General features: G+C 40.6%; 1 protein-coding gene across 8 annotated transcripts in view; it reads right to left on the reverse strand.

The window, feature by feature from the left end:
* nckap5l (NCK-associated protein 5-like) overlaps window positions 1–23,216 on the reverse strand; it is a 458,995-nt gene that overhangs the window by 84,704 nt on the left and 351,075 nt on the right. For 7 of the 8 annotated variants that reach the window (XM_055638609.1, XM_055638606.1, XM_055638607.1 and 4 more), the window contains 3 exons: window positions 10,576–10,764; window positions 5,588–9,411; window positions 3,616–3,793 (listed from right to left, as the gene is read on the reverse strand). In XM_055638609.1, the coding sequence (XP_055494584.1) occupies window positions 3,616–3,793; window positions 5,588–9,411; window positions 10,576–10,764 (4,191 nt within the window). The remainder of the gene's footprint in view (window positions 1–3,615; window positions 3,794–5,587; window positions 9,412–10,575; window positions 10,765–23,216) is intronic. The other variant, XM_055638612.1, reaches the window with a different exon arrangement.

Consider the following 23,216-nt stretch of genomic DNA (forward strand, 5'->3'; position numbering starts at 1 on the left):
CGATCAAAGGGAAAAGGATCAAACTCCATACAGTCAGCACCCATAATCAGGATCAATTCCGGGTCTCTGGCACTTTTAGGCAGCAACTTTATGGCCAATGTACTGTCCCATAGTCTTGTACTGAATTAAAACATACAGTAGCTGTAAAGGGGGACATAGCATCACTTGGAGATTTAAGACTGAAAATTGATATCTTCATGTTTTTAGTAACCAAAGTTATCAACGTATAATTTTTTGTGTGTTGGAAAACAAAATATAGTTGCACAGCTGGTAGACTTGCTGCCTCACATGCCAGAGATCTTTGTTCGATCCTGTCCTCGGACACTGTCTGTGTTGAATTTGTACATTCTCCCTGCAAGTGTGTTTGTTTCCTCCCACATCCCAAAGATGCACTGGCTTTGTAGGTTAACTTGTCTCTGTAAAATTGCCCCTAATGTGTAGGGAGTGGGTGAGGAAAGTGGGATAACAGAACTTGTGTGAATGGGTAGACAAAAATGCTGGAGAAACTCAGCGGGTGAGGCAGCATCTATGGAGTGAAGGAAATATGCAACGTTTCGGGTTGAGACCCTTCTTCAGACTGATGTGAGGGTGGGGGAGACGGGAAGAAGAAAGGAAGAGGCTGAGGGAGAGCTAGGTAGGAGAGGAGAAAGCAGGGACTACCTGAAATTGAAGAAGTCACTGTTCATACCGTTGGGGTGTAAACTGCCCAAGCTAAATATGAGGTTGCTGCTCCTCCAATTTACGGTGGGCCTCACTCTGGCCATGGAAGAGGCCCAGGCCAAAAAGGTCGGATTCGAAATGGGAGGGGGAGTTGAAGTGCTGAGCCACTGGGAGATCAGGTTGGTTATTGCGAACCGAGCGGAGGTGTTGGGCGAAGCGATCGCCAAATCTACGCTTGGTCTCACTGATGTAGAGCACCTGACACCTAGAGCAGCGGATGCAATAGATGAGGTAGGAGGAGGTGCAGGTGAACCTCTGCCGCACCTGGAAAGACTGCTTGGGTCCTTGAATGGAGTTAAGGGGGAAGGTAAAGTGACAAGTGTAACATTTCATTCGGTTGCAAGGGAAAGTGCCAGGAGAGGTGGTGGTTTGGGTGGGAAGGGACAAACTGACCAGGGAGTTACAGAGGGAGCGGTCTTTGCGGAAAGCCAACAGGGGAGGAGATGGGAAGATGTGGCCAGTGGTGGGATCCCATTGGTAGACAAAAGGCTGGAGAAAATCAGCGGGTAAGGCAGCATCTATGGAGCGAAGGAATAGGCGACCTTTCGGGTCGAGACCCTTCTTCAGATTGATGTTGGGCAGGGAGGGACATGAAAAAGAAAGGAAGAGGCGGAGACAGTGGGAGAGCTGGGAATGGGAGGGGAAGGAGGGAGAAAGCAAGGACTACCTGAAATTAGAGGCCAATGTTTATACCGCTGGGGTGTAAACTACCCAAGCAAATATGAGGTTCTGCTCATCCAATATGCGGTGGCCTCACTCTAGCCATGGACGAGGCCCAGGACAGAAAGGTTGGATTTGGAATGGGAGGGGGAGTTGAAGTGTTGAGCCACTGGGAGATCAGGTTGGTTATTGCGAACTGAGTGGAGGTGTTGTGCGAAGCGAGCGCCAAGCCTGCGCTTGGTCTCACCGAGGGTGATCATACGCTGAATAATCCAACCACATTTTTATTTGGAAGTGGAAAGAAATAATAGAAATTGCATTCATTGCAACGTGTAAAAAGAGTTGAGATATAGTATTATAATTTTGCTGCATGTCATTGTGGTATATATCATGTCTTGATTGGTGAATATGTTTAGTTTGTGACTTTATTTGAAGCAGAAATAATATGTGAATGCTTCATTGAGCATAATTCCGATTGGTAACTACACACTTCGTCCGAGCACATTATCGCACGCGTCATGCAAGCCGTCTTAAATGACCACCTAAACTGTCATTTGGCAACCTAAAAAGCTGCCAAGGTTGCGCGGCTGACAACAGAGAGAAAAAAAAATTAAGTGAGAGCCCTGGAAGATGTATAATATTTTTGACACTGTCATAGGCCTTTCTTACATATGCTGTCACAACGCACTGTAGTCTCTAAACAACCTTTCAGTCATTTTCCTTGCCCTCCATTTCAGAATAATAGTGTTTTAAGCCGTTAACTCGACACTAGCACTGGCAATAAATAAATAAAGAAAGAAAAGCGCAGCTTTCCAGCCCCTTATCTCATTGGCCACGCTCGGCTGCAAATCGGTGTCAATCTGGTGGACCATCTTCCTCTAGTCGTGGGGGTGGGGGATTGGGAGGAGCCTCACAAGTAGAACAGCTTAGGGCCTCTCTTCATCTAAATCCGGCCCTGGACACAGAGCCTGGATTGTGTGGATACACGCTAGTTCAAGGACGGTTTGGAAACACCTTGTTAACAGTTGAGCATTCCTGTTCTATTCCTGATGCAAATTTGCTCAGGAATGCTGAGACAATATTCTTTGACTGTACCGCACAGCTTTGCTTTCCCTGGAGGTCAGGTGTGACATGGCACTACATGGGTAGAGTGTGCACTTTCGCACTATGACTCCGTGGATCCCCTAGTGGTTCTCTGGTTTCCCTCCAGATTCCAAAAATGGCATATTGTATGGCCCTGCAAATTGCCCCTACTATTTGGAAGAATGGTAGAATCTAGATGGGAGTGGGAGAGGGAAGGGAGAGGGGAAAGGGGAACGGGAGAAGGGGAGAAGAGGGGAAGAGGGTAAGGTTTGAAAGTGGGAAGGGAAATTAGCAGCGGAGGGCAACACAGTTGTGGGGAATGTAGGGGAAGTAAAATAGATGAGGAAAGGATTCTTGTAAAAAATGGTTGCTTGATTGTTGACACGGAATCGATGGGCCAATACGCCTGCTTCCATGCTATATTAGTCTATGATTTAAAACAACTGAAGTTGGGTGCCCTTGTGAACCTAACTACCAAAGTACGTCTATGACTCGTGGGTGACCTGAACAATCATTTGGGACCAGCATGAATAACAATTGTCCTATAAATTAAATTGTAGTTGAGATGTATAATAGAGGTGTGTTAAAGCTCATTGTGCTTCCTGCCTGATTTATTTATTCAACCCAAGTGAAATGTTTAACATCAGAACCTCTTACTTAGTGTTACATTAATAATGCTGATTTGAGGCAAAACCGCTATTAGAAATAGAATAAAAAATAAAAGATGCTGGAAAGATTATTAACATGTCCCTTAAAGCATTTGACACTTCCATTTATTTTATCTATTTTAACACTTTTCTGTATCTTCAAGCATTCTAATACTACACTAATGCAACATTCAGGACAGGGCTATCTTTAAGATATTGCTATAACTGGGTTGCCTAGCTAAGGATATTACCACACTAGAAATCGGATGAGGTCTGTGGCCTTATCAAACAGCTGATCTCTTCTCCGCTGTATTTATACTGCTTGATTAGTTAATATCCAATTTCAGAGTCATTATGCCAAAGGCATTTATTGGGATAACATCTTAACTGCAAGTGTATTGAATTGAAATTTTGTAAAGTTACTTTCATCACAATCACTCTGGGATAGATTATTTACAATTCTTTTCTTTTATTAGAATATCACACTGAAAGAGCTCAAACTTACATGAATTTCATTTTGAATCTCTGTGGGTGGCTTCATTTCATAATTATTTCCGTGGTCTGCCTGAATACTGAGAGAGTTGCTAGGAAATGCAGAGCCATGGGAGTTGCCCTTAGACACGTCCCTGCAGGAAACATGATTTGATCCATTTTCCTTCTGATGAGCAGCCTTCTTATCAACTCTGCAGGTAAAAGCGATTCCTCTGATGAATTAGACCATCCTTCCTCAATCAGTCAATTGCTCATTCTACTTTAATGTTATAAGTAATCCTGTTGCATATTTCTGTCTCCAGACTTGAATGATAAATGCTTCTGACTTTGCTTTAATATAGTCTGCCCGTTGCAATCTGAGAAAAATATTCACAAGCGTTTCTATGTAGAAGTTTGAATGTTGTGGGACTTCAGTAAATAACCCACTTTAATAGATTGACTGTGATAATTTAATAATTATAATTTCACTGGCATTCATTTTAACCATTCATTTATAAATCTTTAAATAAAATACAGACTGAGTGAAACTGTCTGTAAAAAACAGGTTATTTGGTAAAAGAGCCAAGAGCAATTTAGAGAAATAAAACACTCAATAGTTACATCCAGATTTCATTGCCAAAAAAGGCAATGAAGGGAGATTCAATTATGTATTTCTGAAGTGAATTGAAAATAAAATCACAGAGCACAATGAAAGTGGAATGGCGTGAGATCATCATATCACTCTTGAATGAATCAGCATAAACTTGAAGGGCAGAATGGCCTCATTCTGTACTGTTATCAATATATGATTATGATACTTGAGGAAGAAGAAATACATCACTTGAATCCAACTTTAAAGAAGAAAATAGGGAGTAATGAGATTAGTAGATTTCATTTTATAATGAGGATATTATGTCATTTGAATTTGTCAACGTATAAGCAAATAAAATATATTCTATCAGAGACTTGCATGAGCATCAAATCACTGAATGCTAATATCCATGAAAAACGAAGATCCTTGGAACCAAATATTATGTTTAGAATAGCCAGAATAGTTTTTTATTAGCAATGCACCTGACTGCATCGTCTATGAGTTTTTTTTTTCGTGCTCATTTACATTTTTAGTTTGGTTTTGCATGGGAGATTGTTTAAAGTGTGAGCTGCTTACATGTAGCATAAGTACAGATGAGAATCTGAGTGACCCACAGAAGAAACAATTGTGCTTTCAGCAAGACAATCAGACTGAAGGATTGGGGAATAAGCAGAGAAAAGACTGGGAAGAGGGTACAAATTAGTGAACAATTCCAGTATCATGTCAGATAAAGAAAAAAAAGTGGCAAAGGGAGAGAGGGACAAAAGAAGGCATAACAATAAAATATCTAATAATGAAAAAGTGAATCCATGTTATAAATGTCATTTCTATTGTAATAATTTTCATTTCCATTTATCATTTATCTATCAATTATCAATGGTTAAATTGGTACTTAAATTAAATATAATTAACTTTGAGACGTTTCATGTTGATTTCTATAGTGTACTGTTTCTGTGTCTTTTTTCTTTTTCTCTTTTTTTGATTTGTATGGATTTATTGCATTGATCTGTTCAATTACTTTTAATCAATCTCTGTAAAGCACTTTGGTTCAAATACTGGTTTTGTTGAAAAGTGCTATATAAATAAACATTATTATTATTATTATTGATTGCTATGGTGAGTTTAGTTCCATCTGCTGAGAAAATACAGCAACTACTAATCATTCAGTGCATTTCAATGGTCAGACAGAGAGTACCAAGCTTTAGTTGTTGAATGGCAGGATGCAGATATCAATACCATTGACAAACGTTGATGCCAATATAGATTTCAATTGTTTGAAGTATAATTCTAAAAATCATTGTTATGCATGAGATTACAGAGTTGAAATAAAGAATGGCCAATGATAAATAATATAACTTATAATGAAAAAATGGGTTATCAAACATACAGAGGCTACATTTAATACGATTGTTACCTGTGTAGGAGTTCTTGCATGAAGTGATCATTTGTTGACTCTTTTGTTGGAATATTATGATCCTTACAACCTTGATGCTTGGACATAAGACTTATTTTCCTACTGTGGTGTGCTTCCTGGCATGTAAACTCAGACCCTCTACTTGGATAATCGCTTTCTGACTTTGTGACACAACTGGCATCTCTTTTTGTGACATCATTCTCCCTTTGACATCCTTTTTCATTTTTTCTTTTGTCCTTTTTTTTATCTAATTTTGTTTGCTTGATTCCAGAACTAGCTCCACTTTTGGTTACTTTTTTATCATCTCTGGACTTGGAATCCGACATTTTGTTGTTAGGAGCTGGCAACTTGCTTTTTCGGAACCCAAACCACTTGGCTATTGAAGGTCCAGTCTTCTGCTTAGTCTCCGATACTTGAACCTTGTCCCTTCCTTGTACCTTCTGCATATTTTCTTGAATTCCCAACATGACTTTTGCTTCTATGCTACACTGTGTCTCAGAAACTGGAGGAGGAATGAATACCTTGTCAGCAATTTCAGGTCTTTTGGAAAGATTTTCTTGTTTCTTAACAATTTTTGCCATATTAATTTCAGAGGGACCATGTAATATGCATGGCTTATCTACAGAAGACATATTCGGTGACGATTGAGCCTCATATTCAGGCAGCATTACATTTTTCACTTTTTGTGGTGTTTGTTTCGACTTTTTCTCACTTGATCTATTGCTGAGAGGTAGGCTTCTAGTTTCTTTCTGAGGTGGTGACTGATTGCCAGTACACTTTAAAGTACTAAGCTGGCTTTCCCCCTTTGGTGGAGTTCGACAGGGTAATTTGCTCGGACTGCTATGAAGACTACTCGAGCTACTTATACTTCCATTAGACACCTGTCGTGTATATGAAACATCGACAGATCTTGGAGAATGTGAAGGGCTTTGAGGAGCTGAAGAGTCACAAGCTGGTTTAGTTTGCATTGCATCTGCTGCGTTGGTTGAGATCTGCCTTGTCAAAGAATTACCTCTGTCAGTTGTATTTGTAATTATTTGTGTTCTCACTTTTCCTGTCCCATCCACTGGTGAAACACAAGTTTTTTCCCCAGTCTGATTGCTAAAACTCTGGCTTCGTGCTTTAGCACCGTTCATGCCTAGAGCAGGCTTAAGATAAGGTTTGCTATTAACTGATATTGACCTCTTAAAAGCTTTAATTTCCATGTTGTTAACATCATTCCCATCTGCGATGTCTCTGCAATATTTCATTTCACTGTCGAGTTCTGCAGGAAAACCTATTTTTACAACAGGAACATCTTGAAGGTCACCTTTGTTCTCATAACTAACCACTGAACCAGATTGTTCCAAAGTTTCAATACTTTCAGTTGAATCAACTTGACCAGACTTTCCTTGAATTACATTTCCTTTAGAGTAGATATTAATACTGTCTTTCTCAAGCTTCCCAGGTACAGTTGAGCTCTTTCTCAATAATGGGGGGGATTTCAAGAAACCTTTTAGCCCCAACGGAATACGAGTTTTGGCTTTTTTTTCTTCAAAGCATGAAAGGATTGCCTGCTTACCACTAGAAACAGATGAAGATTGGCAATGCTGTGGATGAGCTGAAGGTTCATTTATACTTGGTACATGGCACTCTGATGAAGCTGACAGTGGTGTGCATTGTGTTGTCAAATCATTTTCACATAACTGTCCTGTTTTGGCAAAAAATGTGTTTTGTGGAGAGGGATCCTTTTGGTTGCATGTTAAACCTCTAATTATTTTAGCAGCTGCTTGAGGACAAGGCTGAATGTGCATTGATGAAGAAGTATTTGGGCAATTTGTTTTCTGGGATTTTTTTTCTGAAGAGATCCTCGTCAAATCTTTTGAGGTGTAATTTGACTGCTGTGACTGTTGTGCTGAGTTTTGCAATGCAGCTGGGGACTTCTGGTTTTGTGCTTCTTTTGTCAATTGGGCAGAGGGCAACACACCAGTAATTCCCAATGGCTGTAAAGATGAACATGCGGAAGCGGTTTTATCTGCGTCGACAGATGTGATGGTTTCAGATTTTACAATCATATTCAGCGAACGTTCACAACTTGGTTTGAATAGCAATGAAATGGATCTCCCCGGCGGAGGTGGAGGTGATAGAGATTTTATTTCCTCCAACTCAAAACTATCATATTTATCTCGTGTGGGCTGTTCTCCATGATCTGCCATAGGCTTTCTGAAAAATAAAGACCCTTGTACAATCCCAGAATGGCTCTTTGCTGTTTCATTACCCAATGTAATCTTAGAGCTCTGTGCATGAGGTGAACCGCATTTCGGAATGTTGGTATCATTTTTTAAACCACCATTAATACTAATGTTTGGCATTTTTAAATATTTGGAAAATTTCACAGCTGACAATGATGGAGACTTGTTTTGGTTAGGAGAAACAGGTGACGGAGGTGAATTAGGGGTTTCACTTCTGTTTCCTTTACAGGAATTGTGTGATGTGCTTTTCCCTTTGTTGGGTATTTTGGTTAGATGTGGCTTTAGAATAGAAGGAGAAGCTAAGCAATTTGATTTATGAGGTGTGTTACAAATTGGCTTCAATATTTTTTGTTGTTGTGGACTGTGTTGTGACAATGACCTTTCGCAGCTTACAGAATCTGTGTGAACAATGGAATTTAATGTTTTCTTGTCCTCTTTTGGATCTTCTGAAGGATTTTGCTTTACATGACCTTGAAGTGACTTTAAAACTGTATAATTCCTTGCATCACTTCCTCTTTGACAAGAGATCAGTCCTTGATGCACCAGTCCAGTGTCTTCTACAGCAAAAACAGTTTGCTGGCAATTCCCAGCATTTGGATCAGAAAGTTGATTTGAAGACACAGTGACACTCGCTGTCTGCTGGGAATTAAACCTAATTGGCTGGCCGTCCTCAGCATCAAACACTATTGTGATGCATTCTTCAGATGACGTTTTCACAAACTTGGTTGCTTGACAGTTATCTTTCAGTAGATTCGAAGTCTCTGGATTATTGTCAATGCAAGGTGAAAAATGGGCTTCATCTTTATCTGCAGATGAGAAGAAAGTTTTTTTGCAACTGAACGGATTTGCATGACTCACCAACTGTTTGTCAGTTAACAAACTTGATACCAGTTCAGAGGAATTTCTTTTGTCTCTGTTTTCCAGTTGCAGTTCATCCAAAATCTCAATATCTTCTGTGTCTGATAATTGGATAGTTAAATCTTTATAGTGCAGTTTGGTAGAATTAAACTGCAGTTTCGACACAGGTAACTTGTTGCTTGTGCAAAGCTTATCACTTGACTGAATGCTGGTGACAAAACTAGTCAACTTTTCAGGCTTTTCTCTTGAGCTTAAACGTGTGAGCCTTTCTGAAACATTGCGATCCCAATCAAACAGACTATCAGAAATACTGTGCTTTAGTTTTTTGCAAAACGACTTGCAGTCTTTACTTGGCACTTCCTTTATTATAATTGCTGTGCAGTCATCATCTGCATCATCATGTGAATCAGAATCATACTCAAATCGTTTTGTTTGGTCAAAGCATAATGCTTTATTGGTAGCCTTGAAAGGCATTTGATTCTTGTTCTTATTGCGATTCCGACATCTTAGGCCAAGTGAGTAAATTCCTTCATTGGAGTTCATACAATCCTTGTAAGCCCACTTTGACATGATTGAAGGCGGTTCCGAGAAAGACTTTTTCTTTTGAAGCTTCTTTAATCCTTCCAGGATATGGCTTTCTTTTTCTCGTGTGGGAGGTAGTTCTTCTGCAGGACTAGATAGGTTGCTGGGCAGTGAGGAGCCAATGCTGAGCCTTGTTTCCCAGTTTAGAGATGACTGCAAGTGAAAAAGAAAACAACATTTAGGAAAAATTCAGATACATATTTCACCTGGGGTACTGATTAAATGATATTTAAGAACACTCATATCTAGTAATTTACTTGTCTATCAAATACAAAGGAATTGTACAAATTAGGTACTGTGAAAAGCTTTTCACTGTGTACTATCCAGTCAGTGGAAAGACAATTACAATCAAGCAGTCCACAGTGTACAGATACAGGATATAGGGAATAACATTTAGTGCATGATCAAGTCCAGTAAAGTCTGATTAAAAATGGTCTGAGGGTCTCCAATGAGGAGATGTTAGGTCAAGACCACTAGTTGGTGTCAGGATGGTTCAGTTGCCTGATAACAGCTAGAGAGAAATTCTCCCTGAATCTGGAGATATGTGTTTCCACTTCTGTAGCTCTTGCCTGACAGGAGAGGGGAGAAGAGGGAATGTCTGTGATGAGACTAGTCCTTGATTATACTGGTAGCCTATCATGGACAGACAAAGCATTTTCTTGCATTCTCAATATCAGTAGGGGTCTGTGTAATGATGTACTGTAACTTTTATGCTTTCATTTATTAATAAGTTGTTTCGTGTTTTAATAAATCAACATTAAAATTCCTTGGGAGATCAAATCTGGACAAAAGATAACGTGCATCAATGGACAGAATTTGGGACAAAATTTGTTTCTACTGGGATTTGATTCTATCTTTCATTTGTAGCTATTTGTTTGGCTGGGGAAGTGGTAGGTTGATTTTCGATCCAATAACAGAATGCACTTTCTGGAATAAAGTACCTTACCAGATTCAGTTCGCTTCGCTGTGAGTACAAAACTAGGAAAGATATATTTTTTCAGTATTCCTGGGCCTCATCTCTGCTGTTGGAGTGATACAATACCAGACCGACATTCCACCAGAGGGTCAAGATGGGTGGTATCAATGTAATTTTATAGCCTTTGGCCATGTAGATAGTCCCGTCACTGAGATTTAGGACAAGCTCTCCAGCCAGCAGTCAGGTAGCTGTAGTTGTGCTAATGAGTGTCAATCTTTAAGAATTATTGGCCTGTTAGTCTTAAAATTGGCCTATAGAATGTTTTATTATCAGCTGACTGCAATGACATTCCTGAAAGACAGTTGTCAAATGAAGTTTTGTTAATAGGACTCAAACTGTACCCTCTTACTGCATGTCCTTCCTTCATTCCAAGTATAGGAGCCACTTGAATGTTCACTGCAGGCACTTGAAATAGAGAGTTCACTGCTGCTACAGCTGCTCCTGGGATAAAGTTGGCTAGGTACTGTCAGATTTAATTGACTCTGACATCTTAAAACAGATACGTTTGATGGTGTGTTTGGATGAGCTTCCTGTTAATACAAAAGTGGAATACTTGTCACACTGCAACTACTTCTCCCCTCATACATAGTTAACGTAGAAACTTTTTGCCTATATTTTCAGTTGATCTGTCACTTCTAATGCATGAACACATATTGTATTCTTTCGGTTTGAGGCAAGGTTTTGAGGAACCTCCTTTCATTTCATGTTACAAATGAAAGTCACATTAATCTTTTTAGTTTATCTTACTAACTCAAGACGAATTCCTCATCTTTTCTTCCTCTATTTATGTTTGATTCTACTCTATTAAATAAATGGCAAATCATTCCATCCTTAATTTAATTTAATTTAATTATAAACATTTTTTTTTTAACTTAACCCGAGAGAATCAGACAAAAACATCAGAAATAAATAAATGGGGAAGCAAGCAGAAAAAAACATTAACACTAAGAGTGTGGATCGTGATTCAATTTGTAAAGATGTTACAACTGAAGTATGAACAGATTTAAATGACCTTTGTTGCCATTTTCTGAATTATATTGCTGATCACCAAGACACCGTACTGAAAAACAGAAACATGTTCGGTTCTCGAACAGTAACTGATGAGTAAAATGTGCTCAAAAACAAAAGAGACAATGTGTGGAAATCACTTGGGCAACATCTGTGGAAAGAAAAGCAGAGTTTTTAGTTTAGAGAAACAGAATGGTCCTTTGACCCACTAAGTCCACGCTGAACACCAATCACCTGCACACTAGTTCTATGTTATCCCTGTGTTACATCCTACACACTAGGGACGAATTACAAAAGCAAATTAACCTACAAATCTGCACGTCTTTGGAATGTGGGAGGAAACCGGAGCACCCAGAGAAAACCCACACTGTCACGGGGAGAATGTGCAATCTCTTGTTCTAGTTCTGCAATATCATTGCTACCACAAGAAGTGCTTGCCCATTAATTCCTCCCACCTTCCAAGCTTTATTCCTTAAAACTAAATTACTCCATCTGTTTGGGCATCTTATGGGCTGCTGTGATTGAGTCGAGGGAGTGCATGGTGCACATTCTGGGGTCTGGTCTGACTTGATTAGTTTACTCTTTCTGTCTTATGTTGGATCTTCTTAACATTAGATAGGTCAGTCTGTGGAAAGCCATAGACACTCTCTCTATTCAGGCCAACTGTCTGCACCTAAACTGGATTTTCACACAGAGAACAGTGGGTTAGGGTTGGGCAGATACGGTTTCCATATTGTGTGGCAATGTGGGCTCAATGTTGACAAACTGGGCCTCACACACGATACTAAGTGTGTGCCAACACTAAGTTCAACATTTGCTAATCTATAATTATTTTGATTGATTGAATTGATTGAAAGATACAGCATGGAAACAAGCCCTTTGGCTCACTGAGTCCACGCTGACCATTGATCACCCATTCACTACTTCTATGCTATCGCACTTTCGCTTCCATTCCCTCCACACAATGAGCAATTTACAGAGGCCAATTAACCTACAAACCTGCACGCTTTTGTGGCTGTGGAAGAAAACTGGATCACCCGAAGTAAACCCATATGGCCATAGGGAGAACATGCAAACTCCACACAGACAGCACCCAAAGTCAGGATCAAATCTGGGTCTCCAGTGCTGAGAGGCAGCAACTCTACCAGCTTTGGCATTTCTTTGTTGTTACTAGATGTATTTATTTCAATGTATTCCTGAGCAGCCTTCCAGTCCATATCTTCTGTATCCAAATAGGTCATCTAACCTATTATAAAGGTCAGCATCATTTTTTGACCAGAATCCCATGAAACACCACGAGTTTCTTTGTAGATTAGAAACTTAATGTACAGCTTCCTGTACATGTTGTTGTTATCCTCTGATACAGCATTTTCTAATTGTTTCTGAATTTGATTCAAATGTTAAGCATTTGTGTTTCTTAATACTTTGGTGAAGTTTCTCTGCTTTCCCTGAGAAGACCAATTTGGCATACTTTAGGCTACTGTGAAACCGAAAAAAATACATTCATCCAGATATTAAAATATCTGAAATTAATTTAATGCTCACTCAATGTAACCTACTTCTGGATTTGGCCTGTGGACTTTGTCATAGATATTTTAAAATAAGAATCGCACGACAAGGATGACAGAATCGAAGCCTGGGGTGCAGTAACCGACTCTTTGGTGTGGATCATGATATTTTTTATAAAACCGAAGAAAAATATACTGTATTGCGAACATTTATATCAAAATGGTTTTGGCTTACGCTCGTCTGCATGGGGCTCTATACTGAAATGCCCAATGGATTTCTCTCCCTCAATTTAAATAGACTGGAAGTTCAGAGAAGGCATTATCCAGCAAGGACATCTTAGATTCAAGATCTGGAAAGGTAGCAACCAGTTATTTTTCTTCAATGTCTAAATGTGATAGCGTAAGAGCTAGAAACTGGTGTATGATGGAGGTGGAGACTGGAGATGAGGGAAAGTGGGTGTTTGCTTGACCTATTGAGATGTTTGGCTGGAATCTCTACATGCTCCCTCCATTGGATCTCCTCCCTCCATGGTTCCCAACCTCCCACCCCACCTCTCTTATTTGGTTCAATGCTTCACCTTCCTTTTCCATCAGATAATTTAATCTGGAGTCCTTTGTTCCCTCCTTATCACCTCCCAAACTCATAGCTGTAGCCACCCTTCTTTCCCCCCACCAGACTCCTCACCAGATCCACTTATCACTTGGCCAGCTTGCATCCCACCTCTCTCTCTCTCTCTCCTCTTTAAACTTGCTTTCTCCCCCCTACTCTTTCCCAGATGAACGGACACGACACCCCTAAAAATTGACTCTACATTTCCCTTCACAGATGCTGCTCAACTCACTGTTCCTCCAGCAGATTGTTTGTAGCATGGCTGGAATAATTGACTTTGCAGGTATCAGGCTGCAAGCGTAGGGGAATATGTTCTGCCACTGTGATTTATCTAATGAAAGAATACATCAACAATCATCCTTTCACATTGATAAAGCTGGATGCTCTAGCAGGTGCAGACCAATGGTACTCCTCTGTTGCAATGAGGCTTCTTGGGGGACAAAGACCCAGCTAATCCATGTCTCCGAATGGGAAGCCCCCCCCCCCCCTCCCCGTAACTTTATCCTAACAGTTTATACAGTGTGATTTACACTGTACCATGAAGAACATCACCAAGCTGTCTAACATGCAGGTGCCCTTGGGAGACTTAAAATGATATTTTAGCATGAAAGCACTTACAATTAAATTAATTCTCAGTTGAAACATTGCATATGGATATTTCAGAGATAAGATGCTGTTTAATCATTAATTGGGAGCAAACCCTTTCTTTTCATGGCAGCCAGGAGGTTGTTGTGGCTAATCTTAATAAATGCACGGACGTCATTGGCAAAGCCTGCAAATGGCAGAATTTGGCACTCAGCGAAAAATCCTGCCCGCTGAAGCTGAGCAGGATTGTTATAAAATAGATTATCTCTTGCAGACATAGATTTTGACAATTACTTGATACTTATGTGCATTGCAGAGCGCACCACGGCAAATGTCCAAGAGACGGCTTGGAACGATCTGATAGCATAGAGATTTCTAAGTATGAAAAGTCAGCCCTTTGCAAAACTTTGCCTGCAGACCATTCAACAGCTTGAGGTGGAGCTCAGGGGGAAGGGTATCTTGTGAAATAGAAATGGTATAAGAGAACCTGACATCTCAAGTTCAGCTGAGAGAAAAAAGCCAAGGTACCTTGATCGTGATGAATGTTAGCAAAATACTTCAAGTACTCTGACCCTTGTAATCTTTTAGCATACTTCCTCACAAATATTAAGAAGATAGCTTAAAAAAAGACAAAGAAGAAAAATGTTGCCAGGAGAATAGCCAGAAGTCCCAGATTACCCAGAAAAAAAAATTGTTGCTTGGGAAAAGCTATGATTGAAAATGTATAAGCCAATAATTGAAACCACACCTATCACTAGTTAAGCAGCCACAGCAATCTAGAGATGCTTACAGTGCATATTTTCTCTCTGCATAGAATACAGGGTGCAACATGATACAGTTGGGATCTTGTTTTCCTAACTTCTGTCGGTCATCCATCAAAATTAAGGTTTCATTTTTGAGCAAATACCATTTACAACATACTCAGTATTCTCAGTAACATTGTTTTCTGCTTGTCAAAATAATTTTGAGTTGAATACAAAATAAAAGGTGGAGGAACTGAGCACATTTTTTTTTTTTTAATTGAAAAAGCGAGTTAATATTTCTCCACTCAGCCATATTCCCGCTCTCAGTTCAGCAAAAGTGTGCAGTCAAAAATCAATTCCCAGTAATCGTGTAAATCAGCAGCCTATCCCGAGGGAGTGAACTGAGACTCCGGGAGATGCAGTGTCTTTGACATATGTCCCACTATCTCAACTGCAAAGTGCAGAGGCCCAGAGCACTTTACTATTCCACCTCGCTTTATCTGGTTTCAAAGAAGTTTTCGAACTTCCATATTATGCCATGCGCATTTTAACAGTTTGGTGAAACTTATATTCAGGCACTTGTGTATTTCGCTGCTGAAAATCGCTGTTATCATTTCATTCGGGCTGGAGTCAGGCAATGTAAAGGCAGTAGGTACACAAAAATGCTGGAGAAACTCAGCGGGTGCAGCAGCATCTTAAAAGGGAGCGAATCTGAATCTGAATAGGCGACGTTTCGGGCCGAAACCCTTCTTCAGACTGATGAATGTAAAGGCAGTTCTGCCTGACTGGTTCCCAAACTAAAGTAACCCGTCTCAAACTGCTGCAGTGCAATACGAAGCTTACATTTGTAACAAGATGGACACAAAACCTGTAATTCTGAAAAATCGCTTGAAAGGTAAAATCTATTTTTGCATTCCTTTGCAAGGATGGTATTACAATAAAATGTCAAACATGCTGATTAGGAAACAAAGATGGAAAAAGAAAAAGAAAGTAACTAACAACTCAGAGGAATGCATCTGTTTCTGGAGAAGACTCAAGAAGAGATTGTATTGCCGCAGAACAATGACAGCTCTAATTACAAAGATCATTAGATATGGTTGTGTTCTTACAGATGAGTCTTTGTACTGCTTCAGTTTATTATTTTCCCTTGTGTTTATATTCAGTTATAAAACGGTGAAACAAATTATTTTACTTGAGTTATTTACAGTTGTGGTTCACAGATACCACTGAATAGGCCAGGTTCGACAGCTGGCACTGAACAAAGACACATGCTGTTCATTACAGATAGAGCTCACCCCAATGTTTCTGTGGGCAGTTTGGCTGCTGTCACAGAAACAAAACAGTGCAACATTCTCCATGGCTGGTTTTGTAATCTGTGCAAACAGCAAAAGCAATGGTGTCTTTCCTTATTCAAATCAGTTCAAAAAGTCTTAACCTGGTAGGGCAAGTTCATAAAATAGTTAATTCAATGCAAGATTATAAATTAGAAAGCAAATTAAAGAGAGAGACAGAAAAATGGGATGGAAAGAAATAGAAAGAAAGAAAAAATATTAATTCTCCTCCAATAAATAAAATCTGAAGAAATAATGCTCCATAGCTGAAACAAAAAAAATCAATGTCAGAGATTTTTTCCAAATGTTTTCAATAACAAGTCTCTCATCAAGTCACAGCAAAACTTGTGGAGCAGTAGGAAAGAAGGGTCTCGACCCGAAATGTCACCCATTCCTTCTCTCCAGAGATGCTGCCTGGCCCGCTGAGTTTCTCCAGCTTTTTGTGTCTATCTTCAGGATAATCTGGAAAGTAAATTCCTGATTCCAGCATTTAAGTGAGCATTTGCAGTTGCTGCAATGTTCCTATCTAATTTACACGTTATGAACAGTGAATGTTGGTGACCTCGTTTTCATAACAACCACTATACTATATATTTTTAATTTGTACTAGACCAAGTGCTCCCCCAACACACCCAATCCCTACCCGTAACCCCCATGGGAGGCGTGGTCCTCCAACTCAGCCGTTCCCGAACATAAGATTCTAGCACTCCCCTGGCCTTCTTCAGCAGTGATCTTTAAAATAAATTCCAATTGCACTTGCCCTGCGTGTTGCAATAGCAATTCGCCCTCCCCCTGCTAGTCGAGCCATTGTGACGTCATCAGTTGAAGCTGATTGGTTTGAAATTCAAAGACGTCATAATTTGAAGCTGGTTGATTTGAAATTCAAGGTAATTAATCAGTAATAAGTCGAGAAATAAAGCATAAAATGTTCAGTGAAAGTGATCTCTGCCTCGAGGGGAAATATGTGAATCAGAATATTTAAAAATCTTGTGAAAGTTGGCATTTTTAATGCTTTAATTGCAAATAATGTGTCAAATATAAGATGAAATCTTCATTGAGGTTGGTCTCTGCTAGCTGAGCCATTGTGACATCGTCAGTTGAAACTGCTGGTTTTAATTTCAAAGTCTTTTGACTTCTTTAGACTTTTAATCAGTAATGAGTCAAGAATAAGACGAGAAATAAAGCATGAAATGTTCAGAAACGGTGATCCCGGCCTCGAAGGGAAAAATGTCAACCGTTTATGTAAAAATATAATTGTTACCGCGTTGTGTTTTTGGGAAGATGTAAAGACAACCACATATACACACAAATATACACATATACACACTAACAAGATCAGAGTTTTAATAAGTATATGATGATGTCCCATTTATTACTGCAATGCCACTATTCAATTTGTAAACAGTGCTTTAACAAGAGCATAAAACGGGCAGAGTAATTTGGAGCCTACTACACAACGAGTTCTAAGAACATTCTTCCATAAAATTAATCTAAGATAACATGAATATGGAAACTCTACAATGTTTAGATATGTCTAGATCAAAACACTTTGCTAAATTACTCTTGGTTTTAGAATCTTAAATTAAATTATCAAAACTGATAACTGACATTTACTGAAAAATCAAAAATATAGAGGTCAAAATTAATCCACAGTCACGTGCTAAGTACTCAAGAGTAGCATCTGGCCTTGCATTATGCTTTCATCTCCATTGTTTTTTGTTAAAACAAAATTTTGGAATACTTCAATTTCATAAGTTTATGGTGATAGGAGCAGAATTAGGCCATTCGGCCCATCAAGTCTACTCCACCATTCAATCATGGCTGGTCTATCTTTCCCTCTAAACCCCATTCATCTGCCATCTCCCCATAAACCCTGACACCTGTACTAAGAATCTATCTAGCTGTGCCTTAAAAATATCCATTGTCAAGTCAAGTCAAGTCAATTTTATTTGTCACATACACATCTCTTTACTCAGAGAGTGGTAGCTGTGTGGAATGAGCTTCCAGTGAAGGTGGTGGAGGCAGGTTCGTTTTTTATCATTTTTAAAAATAAATTGGATAGTTATATGGATGGGAAGGGAATGGAGGGTTATGGTCTGAGCGCAGGTATATGGGACTAGGGGAGATTATGTGTTCGGCACGGACTAGAAGGGTCGAGATGGCCTGTTTCCGTGCTGTAATTGTTATATGGTTATATTATATGGTTATACGAGATGTGCAGTGAAATGAAAGTGGCAATGCTCGCGGACATTTGTGCAAAAGACAAACAACCAAACAAACTATAAACACAATCATAACACACATATTCTTTTACATAATAAATAATGGAAGGAAGAATATTCAGTAGAGTTAGTCCCTGGTGAGATAGGCGTTTACAGTCCGAATGGCCTCTGGGAAGAAACTCCTTCTCAACCTCTCCGTTCTCACCGCATGGCAACGGAGGCGTTTGCCTGACCGTAGCAGCTGGAACAGTCCGTTGCAGGGGTGGAAGGGGTCTCTCATGATATTGTTGGCTCTGGAGTTGCACCTCCTGATGTATAGTTCCTGCAGGGGGGCAAGTGAAGTTCCCATAGTGCGTTCGGCCAAACGCACTACTCTCTGCAGAGCCTTCTTGTCCTTGGCAGAGCAATTCCCAAACCAGATGGTAATGTTCCCGGACAAGATGCTTTCCACCGCCACTGCATAGAAGCACTGGAGGATTTCAGAGACACTCTGAATTTCCTCAATTGCCTGAGGTCGTAAAGGCGCTGCCTTGCCTTACTCACGAGTGCTGAGGCGTGTGATGCCCATGTCATATCCTCGGAGATGTGGACTCCCAGATATTTAAAACAGTTCACCCTATCCACAGGATCCCCATTTATCCTCAATGGAGTGTACGTCCTCAGACGATGTGCCCTCCTAAAGTCCATGATCAGCTCCTTCGTTTTTTTGATGTTCAAGAGGAGGCTGTTATCCTGGCACCAGAGTGCTAGATCAGCCACCTCCTCCCGGTAGGCCTTCTCATCGTTGTCTGAGATCAGGCCCACCACCACAGTGTCATCAGCAAACTTAATTATTGAGTTGGAGCTGAACCTAGCCACACAGTCATGTGTGTACAGGGAGTACAATAGGGGGCTGAGGACGCAACCCTGGGGCGATCCTGTGCTCAGGGTGAGGGACTTCGATGTATTCCCTCCCATCTTGACTACCTGGGGCCTGGCGGTGAGAAAGTCCAGGACCCAGGCACACAGGGAGGTGTTGAGCCCCAATTCCATTAGCTTCCCGGCCAGTCTGGTGGGGACTATCGTGTTGAAGGCTGAACTGTAGTCTATGAACAGCATCCTCACGTAGCCCCCCCTTCTGGCTGTCCAGATGGGAGAGAGCGGTGTGCAAGACCTGGGAGACCGCATCATTCGTGGATCTGTTCGGACGGTATGCGAACTGCAACGGGTCCATGTTCTGAGGGAGGAAGGCACAGATGTGATTCTTCACCAGCCTCTCAAAGCATTTCATGACTACCGAGGTAAGGGCCACCGGTCGGTAGTCATTCAGACAGGCTGGGGAGGCATTTTTTGGTACCGGTACAATGATGGATTTTTTGAAGCAGGCAGGGACCACGGACTTGTCCAGGGAGAGGTTGAATAATGTAGTGAGCACTGGAGCTAGCTGCGTAGCACAGGACTTGAGTACTCGCCCCGAGATGCCATCGGGGCCTGCAGCTTTTCTCGTGTTCACCCGTGTCAGAGCCCTCCTCACGTCATGCTCGGACAGCGAGAATGTGTGCACATTCCTCCCTTCAGCTTCGGCAGCCAGCCCGCTGGCGGTATTGTTGATAGTCGGCAGACCTGGAGTGGTGTTGCCCCTCTTGAAACGAGCGTAAAAGGAGTTCAGGTCATCAGCTATGGAGGTGCCGGCACTTGCGGATGAGGGAGGGGTGCTGCGGTAGTTGGTTACAATCCGTAGCCCCTGCCACAGGCTTCTGGTGTCCTGCTGCTCCATCTGTAACTCCATCTTGTCCCTGTACCTTCTCTTTGCGTCCTTCAACGCCCTTCGCAGTCGGTAGGACTCTGCCTTGTAGACGTCCATGTTTCCTGATGCCAGGCCCGAGTTGTAGGCAGCGGTGCGAGCATTCAGGGCCACACGAACAGACCTGTCTACCCAGAGTTTTTGGTTCGGAAAGGTGCTTACTCTTACCGTGGGGACGATGTTGGCGGTTACTGTTGCGATGAAGTCCGTGACTGCTTCCGCGAACTCACTGACGTCACTGGAACTTGCTTCGAACATATTCCAGTTGACATCACTCAGTGCATCTTGCAGCATGGCGTCTGACTGGTCGGACCACCGCTTTACGTTCCTCGTCTCTACCGCCATTGACTTAGCCTTCTGTGGCAATAAATTCCACAGATTCACCACTTATACACTTACTATTGCACCTTGAGAACATAATGGTATACCAGTCATTGAAAGTAGGAATGCAGGTGCAGCAGGCAGTGATGAAAGCAAATGGTATGTTAGCATTCATAGCAAAAGGATTTGAGTATAAGAGCAGGGAGGTTCTACTGCAGTTGTACAGGGTCTTGGTGAGACCACACCTGGAGTATTGCGTACAGTTTTGGTCTCCTAATCTGAGGAAAGGCATTCTTGCCATAGAGGGAGTACAGAGAAGGTTCACCAGACTGATTCCTGAGATGGCAGGACTTTCATATGAAGAAAGACTGGATAGACTCGGCTTGTACACGCTAGAATTTAGGAGATTGAGGGGGGATCTTATTGAAACTTACAAAATTCTTAAGGGGTTGGACAGGCTAGATGCAGGAAGATTATTCCCGATGTTGGGGAAGTCCAGAACTAGGGGTCACAGTTTAAGGATAAGAGGGAAGTCTTTTAGGACCGAGATGAGAAAATCATTTTTTACACAGAGAGTGGTGAATCTGTGGAATTATCTGCCACAGAAGGTAGTTGAGGCCAGTTCATTGGTTATATTTAAGAGGGAGTTAGATGTGGCCCTTGTGGCGAAAGGGATCAGGGGGTATGGAGAGAAGGCAGGGATGGGATACTGAGTTGGATGATCAGCCATGATCATAGTGAATGACGGTGCAGGCTCAAAGGGCCGGATGGCCTACTCCTGGCACCTATTTTCTATGTTTCTATCACTGCGAGTCAAATATCATCAGAAAATTCAATCCATTAAGCTGTCCCAGGTTCAAAAAAGTAAAATTCAAATAAAGTCAGGAGTGGCATTAGATTTAGATCAGCTTCAATGGAACTAGATTTTCAGAGGTGAATTTCATTTTATTGGTCACTATAATGTTGTGGCTAGAAATTTCTTCGTAAACTCCAAAAATACTATTATTGGAAATCAGGTCAGTTTAGCAAGTCTACACACATTTCTGTGTTTCGTCTATAAGGAAATTAATTTCCACATTTTTAAATGGGGTTTCCTAGCACTTGCTTTTTGCCAGTGTAAAACTCCTCAAATTACTCAAAAATGATAAAAATAATTTGCAATAAGATTTTCAAGCTTTCTTGTGAGAAAAACAGGCCTTATTTATTCACAAAATAACCAGTTTTCACGCAGTTTTCCCTGAAAATAATAATTTAAGAGGGCAGCACTGAAGCTGCAGTCTTTGTCAAGCCTCATATTATCTCAAATACAATCTAAAATGTATGCTCAAGGAGCTCGGGTCATGATTACTATCAGTTTCCCAGCCTCAGGATAAATCAAGGTTGCTTCTGCTGCTCTCGACATATCTCAAAGATTGCTCCTTACTGCTGCATTAAGGAGGTCACTCAAACTCCATTCTGAAGGAGATGTCATCTACTTTTCTTTCAGCCCATAGGAATACATGGAGCAGAACTATTTTGAAGGCCTTGCAAGTTGCAAGCATCAACAGAATGAACTCCTATCCTCACAGAGGAAGATTTTTCTCCCAGGAGCATTTGGATGACCATCAAGAGATACATAAACAAAGTACATCTGTCCTGCTGTTACAGATCCTTCTCAGCCTTTCCCAATTCTTCTGACACTCCCAACAGCACCCCATTTCATCAATGCATCATTCCCCTCTAACTGCCTGAACAGTGGCCTGTCCCTTTAAGTGTTGCCTGCAAAGGTTGCACTGAATCATCTGCAAAAACTTGCAAATATCAGTTTGCAACACTATGCTGAAAGTGACAGTGTCAGCTTCAGCGTGGGGCTAGACAATCAAATCAGACAATGCTGATTTCCCATTTAAGTTCTTATTCTTTATGTGACTTTCACAAACAGTGTCAGTGCGACCTACAACATTGTTTTAATCCCCCAAAAATTGTATTGAGCAATTTATAGGTCAAGCAGTTGATGCCTGTCAATGGCTGATGGATTTCAAAGCATTTACTCATTGCTTGGATTCTCTCAATTGATAAAAAAAACAATTAATTCATGCTGCCTCAATACGCAGAGTTTGAATAAATTACAGTACTTTCATGAGATGATTCTTGTGCATTACTTGTATGATATAGCTCATAGTCTTGACTTGTTTCAGAATCCCCAAACTTTTGTGACAAATTATTTCCAATGATTCCCAATATTGTATGCACTGTAAAAATTTACCAAGTTATAGCTTGTTGAAACAATCAACCTAATAGAAATTGCATGAAAATGAAATAAGCTTGATGAAAGAAAAAAACACAGTAACCGGGCTTTACTATCTGGCTCAATGTTAGCATAAAATAGCTTCTGTACTGCACTACCATTCATCTTCATGCCACTGTCAACAACTGCACTATCTTGGCTTTACTACATATTGGCACTTTAGTAAAGGATAGCAATCATAACTCAGCAGATAAGATTTCTGCTTGATTGAAGTGAACATACTCTAATGAAAAGAATAACACTTTTTTATGTTGTTTATTTCACTCTCCAAGAATGCAAGAATTATGATGTAGAAATATATCCCCAGCCACTGCACAATAAACACAAAATAAAATAATGTATAGAATTGGTATTCAGCTACTGAAATTTGGTTCAAATAAAGTAAACTTTAGTGCAAGCAACCAAATGTATATGAAATTTATAGTGCAAGCAATCAAATTTATATCTGAAGAAGGGTCTTGACCCGAAACTTTGCCTATTTCCTTCGCTCAATAGATGCTGCCTCACCCGCTGAGTTTCTCCAGCATTTTTATCTCCCTTCGATTTTCCGGCATCTGCAGTTCCTTGTTAAAAATGTATATCCT

This window comes from Leucoraja erinacea, chromosome 7, assembly GCF_028641065.1.
Source record: "Leucoraja erinacea ecotype New England chromosome 7, Leri_hhj_1, whole genome shotgun sequence".
In the NCBI taxonomy this organism is placed as follows: domain Eukaryota; kingdom Metazoa; phylum Chordata; class Chondrichthyes; order Rajiformes; family Rajidae; genus Leucoraja; species Leucoraja erinaceus.